This window comes from Columba livia, chromosome 1, assembly GCF_036013475.1.
Source record: "Columba livia isolate bColLiv1 breed racing homer chromosome 1, bColLiv1.pat.W.v2, whole genome shotgun sequence".
In the NCBI taxonomy this organism is placed as follows: domain Eukaryota; kingdom Metazoa; phylum Chordata; class Aves; order Columbiformes; family Columbidae; genus Columba; species Columba livia.
In genome coordinates this window covers 140,337,477-140,346,736 of record NC_088602.1, presented here as the reverse complement: position 1 = coordinate 140,346,736, position 9,260 = coordinate 140,337,477, and the positions used below count along the sequence as shown (strand labels likewise).

The following is a 9,260-nucleotide window of genomic DNA, read 5'->3' as shown; positions in this document are numbered from 1 at the left end:
TTAAGGCAAATCAGGTTAAGGCAAAATCATTCAAGTTCTTAATGGCAGTAGAGCGGCACCAAACACACGTTCCTGCCACTGGTACTATCGCAGAAGGCGCAACAGGCGCCACCGTTCCCAGGTGTGCCACCACCCTGCGCTCCCCACGTCCCCATGCTGCAAACATTTGCACAAGCTATCAGCCGAGACGCTAAGTGGTTGTACAAGAGCGCAGAACAGAACAACTTTCGCATACATAAAAGTTACTCGTGTGTGCACGGTCATTGAATGGGGGGCTCGGTTCAGACTTGGCAGCTGCTTTTCTGCTTTGACAAACATACAAGAGGCAGCCAGCAGAGGGAAACAAGTACGTTTGTCTCAAAACATTACAGTGAATTACTTTCCTGGAAATGAAACATCAGCACAAGTTGTTAAATTCACATTTAAAAATACTTTATTTTTTTTTTTAATCATTAAGGCAAAACCATATTTCAAATTAACCGTGTTTACATTCAGTCTTAAAGGATGACTTTTTTTTTTTAAAGCACATAGGTTCCTAACAGTCTCTATACAAACACTATGAATTCAACTTCTTATTTTTAAAGGAGACAGAAAAAAAATCAGAATGTAAAAAAAAAAAAAAAAAGAAGAAAAATGTTTAGTTCAAGTTTTTTCATCCTAGATCAGTAGGCTGGTAACATTTGAGAACGCATCATCGTATTTAGCTATACGTAATTTTTACATTCACAAGTGCAAGAGAGTTTGTCTTTCCAATAAATCCCTGCGAGACCAGGGCTTCCATTCTTTCTTGAAAATGTCATTTGCATTCTTCTGACAGAAAGAAACTTGGGAACTTGGCTTGAACTAGTGGTGTTTTACTGGGAAACAAGAATTCCATGAGAATTAGGTTTGACTACTCCCTGCAAGAAATGTCTATTCTAAGGTCCGTATTCACTGTAAGAAAACGTACCAAAAACTCCTAAAAACACAGGTGACTGGAAACAATGATTTTGTTTTCTTTAGTATTTATATCTTGATTTAATTAAACACTTGTTAGCTCTAGTGATTAGGGTTTGGCAACGTTAACAAAAATGTGCTTTTTCGTGTCATATCAGATAACAGACAATTTAAGGCGTGATAAAGGGGTTTAACATCACAATGTAATTAAACTGTTGTGTTACATTCCTGAAGAAAATTCAGAGCCATTGTTTGCAAAAGCTGTGAAATAGCAGGAGCAATACGAAATTCAGCTCGCCCAAGAAGCCGATAAAACAGACTTTGTCAAACAGCTAGAGGGCTGTTCTTGGTAAAATCCATCGTATTAAAACTTCGATTAGTGTTGTTATTACTAAAGAAGTGACTAAAGCCATCAATGTTCTTCCAGTTCTGAACGCAGAGGGAAGTGTTTGTGGCTGCTGAGGTGGAGCTGGGGCAGGATCCGTGTCCCAGCAGAGGGGAACGGATGATTTGATCAGGAGCAGCTTCCTCCCGTTGCGGCACCAAGACCACGGGCAGCAGAAGAGCAGCAGCCGCTCAGGAACCCTCTGGGTACCCACACAGCACCGCCAGCAACCCCCGTTACTAACAGGAGGGCGAAGGTGCCGCGTTCTCCATGGGGCCTCCAAATGCAGCTGGAGGGGCTGAAGGTGCCAGAGGTAACCAAGTGCGCACTGGCACTGGCGCTGCGCTCCGCGGGGTTATCTGCGTGTGAATCACGCACCAGGAGATTTGCAACCACCTCAGTTCCGCTTGCACATGACAAACAGCTTTTGCGTCAGTACCCCGCACTCCCACACAGCAGGGGCAGGACGCGGTACCTGCGCGGTGCCGGTATTTCGGTTAGTTAATATCTTCCAATGCCGCCAATTGTGTTTTTTCTTTCAAGTGTAAAGAATACCGTGAAACTTCTTGCATTGATCAGGAGGCTGGTGTCTTTTACACAACAAGGGATTACCGTACCTGCATATCCAACCTGAGAAAAATACACCAAAATATTTAAAACCAGCTCTAAGTACCTCATGCCTGATCTTGCAGTCCTTACTTAAGGCCCGGCCTGCAACCAGACTGATCTCTTCTGTGCGTGCAGCCCATCCCCTGGGCAGAGGCAACTCATGTGAAATTGAGGTCCTTGTACTAGGAATTCTGTTTTGAAACAGCCTTGCAGTGGAATCTGACACCACGGACTAACACAATAAAGGAAAACAAACAAACAAACAACAGCAACAAACAACAAGCAAAAAAACCAGCTTCAGAAGCCAAAAAACACTTAGGAAACCTGTAGGCACGTCTGAGAAAGTAAAAGAGGAAATAGCCCTGCCCTAGGATGGGTTTGGTTAACAATGAATTTGTATCATGTTGACAGTATAAAGTGACACATCTGTTAGTACTTGTTACAGCTGTGGTTTTTGTTTGTTTTTTCATTGCTGCCTATGAAATTGACAAAAGGAGTGGCTGTAGTTTACCACAAAAATGTCCAGTAGAACTTGTACAAATGACACAAACATATTAGTAGACAATACACCTGTATGGTGACACTGATTGCGTGAAAATTTCAAATTGCAGCAATTTGGGGAAATAAAATTTCATCTATTACAAATGAAATGTAGTCAGTATAAATAATTGCTGGAACATTTGCAATATACTGTGCTTGTATCAGATGCTATGTTTTGACTACAGCAAAACATGAGGTATGCCTTAAAAAGGTCACTGTTCCTATATGGGAATCATTAGCAGGAATGCTGTAGGCACAGATTGTCACACCTGAATCCCAGGACACAAAATCCCTACGAACAGATCCTGAATTCATCTCCACTTAAAAAGGGAAAACAACAAAAAGCCAATAGTGGCATTTCAATGTTTTGTTTTGCACTGCTAAAGTACACATTTAAAAATACATCTATAAAAACTGCAGATCAACTTCAGTGCAGGTAGCAGGAAATAATCCTGAATACACACTTATTTCTCATAAGCCACAAATCAATTCCTCAGAAAATACCAGTAATGGAATAATAACAGAGTCTGGATCTTTTTATCTTCCTTTTCAGACTTGTAAGGAAAATGAACTACTGTGCTGTAAAGCAAAGATGAACTTAGTTCTATCTTTCATATTGGCGAACTTCAGTTAAAACATTAACTCTGTTTTGGGATTACAGCTCTTGCCCACCTACACTTACTTCTATGAAAATTAAATAAAAGGAAGTCTATGCTCTGTGTGAAAATATATTTTAAGATTTGGTTACAGTTGTCAATACGACACACTGGTAAGTTGCAGAACTTGTGATACTTCTTCACAAATGATACAGTAATAAAGACCAGACAGGAATAAATAGCAGTTTGACTTCGGCCCATCATCCGCACTCATACAATGAAATCTTTCCTCACTGTACAAAAGGGTTCACAAGATAAAGTATGAAACAAATATTTAAATTAAATAATTTACATATTTTTCTTAAAGCACCTCTAATATAATTTAGTCGAAGTTTATAGCTTGCAATAATATTCTCGTATTTTACAAATTGAAACATGACAAAATGGTATTATATTAAATTTTAAAAAAATCCCACAATACACAACAATATCAATAACCTTCGATCAAACCCATGTACAATTTAAATCTCTAATAAAAGAAGGATAATAAAGCTGATTAAACCTAGATTTTAAAAAATTATATGCAACTGATTATCAAGAAAGCACTCAAGATATAAGCAAGCATCAGACACTATACTGCACCTCACATTTCAACACTTATTAAAGGATTAGTGTTCTCAGGGAAGGACCATTATTTGTAAGACCTTATGCTTAAGGAATATCAAAACAACTGCAAATGCATTTGTTAAATGTAGTTGCAGAGTTTCAGCTCAGTCACAGACACAGGTTGGGCAGCTACAGCGCAACCTGCAACTGCGTTGCCTGAGAGAGCGCGCAAGTCGCCCGGGGTTTCCATCAGAAATAAGGAAGAAATTGAAATTTAACAGTATGTGACCCAGCTCTCGTGACGAATAAATCTCCCAGGCTTCAGCAGTTTGAATAAACAAACAAATGTTTAGATGCTTATTATAAGCTCTTTGATTGGCAAACTTGTGCTGACCCTCTCATGAGAAAGGACTTAGTGCAGCAACTGCTGGTATTTCCTAAATCTGTGCGGGCCAGACATAATGCAACAATATGCTCTTTGGCAACACTTCAGCTTTCTAGCGGCTGGCTAGAACCAAAGCACAAAGGCACAGGGAAATGGCAATTAAAAACAAAATTCAATGCAAAGAAAGATTAGGATTCTGTGGTCTGTCAATTTGTATTTAAAATAAAAGTGGGATTCTGACATTTTAAAAGGTACAATGTAACAGGTGATTTTTTAAATGGTATTCGAATGCTGTTACACTGAAGACAGTGCACCTTTATAGAAAATATTTAAGGAGACAAAAATGAACATCAGATTTCCCTAACAATTCACACAAAACCTTCCTTTGTTTTTTTCCTCTTCCCCTTTGTCAAAGTACCGAGGGCATCGCAATAAATAAATAAAGACACCCCAAGCAACCCTCAAAAATGAGTAAGCTGTAGGTTTGTTGAAAACTCAAGTTGTACCATTGTTTCCTGGGATTTTTCTCTACCTATCGGTTGTCTCTTGTCTTAAGGTGTTTGTGAGTAACCTGGTTGCTAATCAGAGTTCTTCAGTGCTATGATATTGTCATGTTGATAAGAATCAAATCAAAACTCTACCTAACAAGCCAGTAAATCTTTAATAAATTATTAATCTTAAAACCTGATCACTTTATTTCCCTCCACTGAATGGGTATTTTAAAATATTAGATGATCTGTACAAGGTGGACGTGCCGAAGGCTCCTCAGTAATGTATCTCAAAACTAGTTCAGATTCCAAACTTCAAAAAGCCAAGTGCAAATTGATTCATTTTGATATCAGATTTGCAAAAGCCTGCTGCAGTCACCTACTGAAGTAGCAAATGTACTTCGTTAAATATGTCATGTAGAAATTGAGAACTTCTTTTGCCCCTTAACGCTTGGGAAGTGACTTGGATGCCGTATTGTTCTTGGAAGAGACACTGGGTGTGCGCACGATGCAGCCGTGTGTGCACTGGAATCGATCCTGAATTTCAGGCTACGTTGACTTCTTGTTCATATTTCTATACTTCACGGATGTGCTCTTTCGTTTTTGTTTTTAATCAAAGGTCTGCAGCTTAATTTAAAACAGAAATCAAACTTCAGTGCCCAAGGAACCAGTCAAAAAATGCTTGCTGGTTTTCAAATAACAAAACAAAATGGATCCGGAACAGGAAAAGTGCAAATTACGCACCTTCCTAATGCTGATAAGAGGAACCTGTTACAAACAGCTGCTAAGATAGCTAAACATTCTGCCTTCCACAGAATGATGCTGGTTTCAATTCTTTATAGTTTCACTTGCAATTTAAGTATTTATTATTACATTTTCCATGTTTTTCAAAAGTTTCAGTAAAGCGTTTTAGCCACTTTGGAGAACGTGAGCAGGAAAAATAGGTTTTATCCACACTGACTGCATCGGATTTTCCTGAGAGACTTCAGTCCATCCAAACTATGCAACACAACTTAGAAATTTGCCCTTTACAAAAAACTGAACCTTAGGGGGAAAAAAGATTCAGCTTATACTTTGTTTTTTAGAAGATGAACTTAAACCAGTTGACTATTAGAGCTTCAATATGGCATCACAGAGTGGCTGATATTTTGTCAGTTTTTTGAGTCAGCAATATTGCACATCAACTCTTTCAGTGCTCAATGTCTCATGCCTAAAGCCCACAGGTCGTTAATGAGACATCACTGACTGGAAGAACAAAGCAGCATCATTCCTAAAATCTTGTGATTTCTGAGGGCACACTACGTACTGCTGTAAGACACAAAAGACAACCCGTTTCTCATCTGCTATTTCCTGGTAAAACCAACTATCTCCTCTCCATGAAGTCTTAGAAGCAGCTGCACCGTAAGGCCTTATTCCTCCTGTTGCCGACTGGCCCCGGGGAAGGGGCGAAGGTTTTGGGCACGTGCGTTTTTTGTTTCCATGCTGCCCAGATGGACACCAAATTTGAGGCTTACGCTTCAATATTTTGCACTGAGTATATCTGACACTAAAACCTCTGCTCACGACCGTCTCCTGGACAAACACCAAATCGCTTTTAAATGTGTCATTTATCCAGTGTCTGGCCACACCAGCGGGCCTGGAAACAAACAAATGATGTAACTAAAGTAAGGATCATTGTGTGATGGTCTCACTTTATCGATTTTACTTAATTCATGCAGTGAAGGTTTAAGATTCTGAAGGCTTCAAACGTGCTACAAGAAAACAAGGACAAAGTGTCCTCCTGTGCCACTGAAAACTATTGTGAAAATGCTAAGACTGGCTCCTGAGATCTGTGTTATTAAACAAACAGTAAAATAAGGAAATAATAATGTGAAATTACCGTATTAAAAAAAAAAAAGAAGAAAAAGAAATAGCACAGTGTCTTGCATGCAACCAGCACTTTTGTGTAGTACTCTTTGATAAAAAATCCTGTAAAATGGCAAAGTCAAGCAGATTCCTTATGGCTTATTTTGCATCAGGAGTAAGTACTATTGTAAAATCTGAGTTTTCTCTCAGGAACATGACAAACTTACTCTCAACTGTGCTCTCTCTTTCATAATATACAATCGACACCTACAAACACTGTTCTTGGCAATATTGTCACCTTATCCACTATGGCTGTATGACAAGGACAAAATTTCATGAAATAATCTAGATAATACTTCTATCAACAATGTGTAAGAAGGAATAGAAAGAAACAAGTCCGAGTGGATAACTGCAAAAAAAATGAAACAGTGTAGTCATCAGAAAAGTAAACAGGTCCAAAGAACTCTGTACCATCAAGATACTTTTCAAGAAAGAAGGTGCCTTTCCTATACAATCATTTCTTCAGAGTAAGCTGAAGCTGGGCTAGGATCATATTTTTCAGCCTCTCCAAGACTGAAAAATCCAAGGTAGTATTTTTAAGTCAAAACTGCATTTTGAGCTATTACAGGTTCTCCAAAATTCACATAGTATTATGTTTTTCCTCAGGGACATTTTCATATTTACTTAAGACACTTTTGGAAAACAGGTTCCATCGCTTTATCACATTTACTCTTAAAGAACCACCTGAATAACGCATCTCTGCTGTATTTTAGAGAACTCTCCAGATTTTATTTCATTTCATTGCCTGAAATTCCTGTCTTTTCAACGTCCTAATCCTGAGGTATACAAATGTAATACTATATGAAGTCGTACTGCATTCCATGGAATTAAAGCAGCAGTGAATAAAAGGCCTTTCAAATGTTTAGTAATGTCTGTACAGGAATATCCAACCATTTGATACACCTAGACTGACTGCTGTAAGAAAAAGTGTTAGTTGGTTCTCAGTAATCACCATTAGCCAAAAAGTGCATAATCTTTATGATTGTGTATATACCTGGAGAGAATTTGCTGTATTTGTTAAATTAATTCTAAAAGGACTAAGCCAATAGGAAATACAATTTTGTTCATTTCTGTTACTTAACATTCTGATTTATTATACAAATATGTGTTCCTTACCAATCTTCAAATTCCAAAATAAAAGAACCATTGTAAGACACTTTATGAGCACTATTACCAGTACTTTTCTGCAGAACTCTTTCCACAGAAGAAGATCCCAAACCAAAAGAAGTGTAACACTCCAGCTACCCATATTTTAGATTTGTCACGCTCTGGACTGAGTGAACAGCAGATAACTGTGCAAGTAGTTTTGCTCCCATCTGTTATTAGTATTGCTCTTGTCTTTAAATATTGTGGAAAGAAACATTAAAAATCTTAATACATATCCCTGTAGATTTCCTGTAGTAAAGGGTGTAAATGTGCATCAGATTCAGTCTTCTTAATTATCTGCACAAGCTGAGCGTGCTCTGTGACGAGTTGTCGGAGGTCAGCCATTTTTTGGAGAAGTTTTGGGAAGAGGAAGATGTCGTCAGGATGGTTAGTTTGCAAGTGAAGTTTCAGTACATGCACGATGCTCTCCTGCATTTTTTCAATGTGTCCTACATTTACGAGACCGGGACGATCTGTTCTCAGAACAAACAAAAGAATCCACGTCAGAATTTTGTGATTATTCTTTAAAGCAGGCTACTTTACAGATTCTATATTGCAGGCCTCAGTGTATATTTCCACTATACACTGAGGGCAATGAGCCTTAAAACAAGTATTTTTTTAAAATAAAACAAAAAACTTAGTCGAAGTTTTTTTTGATGACCACAGTTATTTGAGGAGTGATTTCATACCACTAAATAGAACCCGTGCTACAAAAGGAAAAAGCCCAGCTCACCCTCTCACCCCCCAAACCAGCAGAAGTATCCAGCCTAGGAATCCAGCTCTATATTCCGTGTGTCCCAATAGCAGAATTCAAACAGTAAGGATGGAGAAAAAAAGCACATGGCTATTTCCAGAGGGTTCTTGAATTTTGGTAGCAGTACAGCAAGACATAAATAACAGGCTTACTCTTGGTTCGCATATGTATATTGCCATAGCACAACTTATTGACAAGACATACAGAAGCATCTATTAAAGATGTTTCACACTTTCTAGTATGTGATCTCATTTTCATTTACTTACAGTCACTCTCCAGATTAAATTTCTCTATCAGAAGTCTGGGACAAGAGACTAAATATGTTTTTTGAAAACTTCAGCTAATTCCAGGGAGTAGGATAAAGAAGAAAAAATAAAACAAAACAACAAACCAAGATACAAAACCAACACCCACATTTTGCCTGCAAAGAACTCTCTTGACTTTTGAAAACATCAAAATACCCATGTGCAAAAGTAATTCAAGACTTGTTGGGAACTTGCTGTCTTAACTGGCACACAAAGCTGTTGAAAGTCTACAGATTGTATCTTTCTGCTTGTAATTGCTGAGGATGCAATGGGGCAGTGAAACATTCTATGAGTTTGGCAGAAAGCAAAAAAGGAAGGTGGGAGCAGTTGGAACGTTCTTGATCTTTTAGTTCCCTTTCTCAAAATGCTAGTGGATAGTTTTGAATTTAACCTTAAGAGAAGAAGAAAGAATTACATTTGTGTTCCTTCACTCACAAAGAGCTCAAACAACAGGCACTATGGTACTATGAAAAACATTTTAAAATACCATCATGTCCTGGTTTTGTTAGAAAACAAGTTTCTCTTTTAGTGATTTTGCCTGTCAGCTAAAGCCTTCATATTAGCTGCATTTTCCTGGAGAACCAGACACATGTTTTGGTAAACAT

The 9,260-nt window shown here is 38.2% G+C and overlaps 1 protein-coding gene across 9 annotated transcripts in view; it reads right to left on the bottom strand.

The window, feature by feature from the left end:
• Positions 1-407: 407 nt before the first annotated feature.
• PPARA (peroxisome proliferator activated receptor alpha) overlaps positions 408-9,260 on the bottom strand; it is a 44,661-nt gene continuing 35,808 nt past the window's right edge. For 8 of the 9 annotated variants that reach the window (XM_065050652.1, XM_065050008.1, XM_065048584.1 and 5 more), the window contains one exon: positions 408-8,069. In XM_065050652.1, coding sequence (XP_064906724.1) covers positions 7,822-8,069 — 248 coding nt within the window. In that variant the 3' untranslated portion in view covers positions 408-7,821. 9 annotated transcript variants of the gene reach the window in all.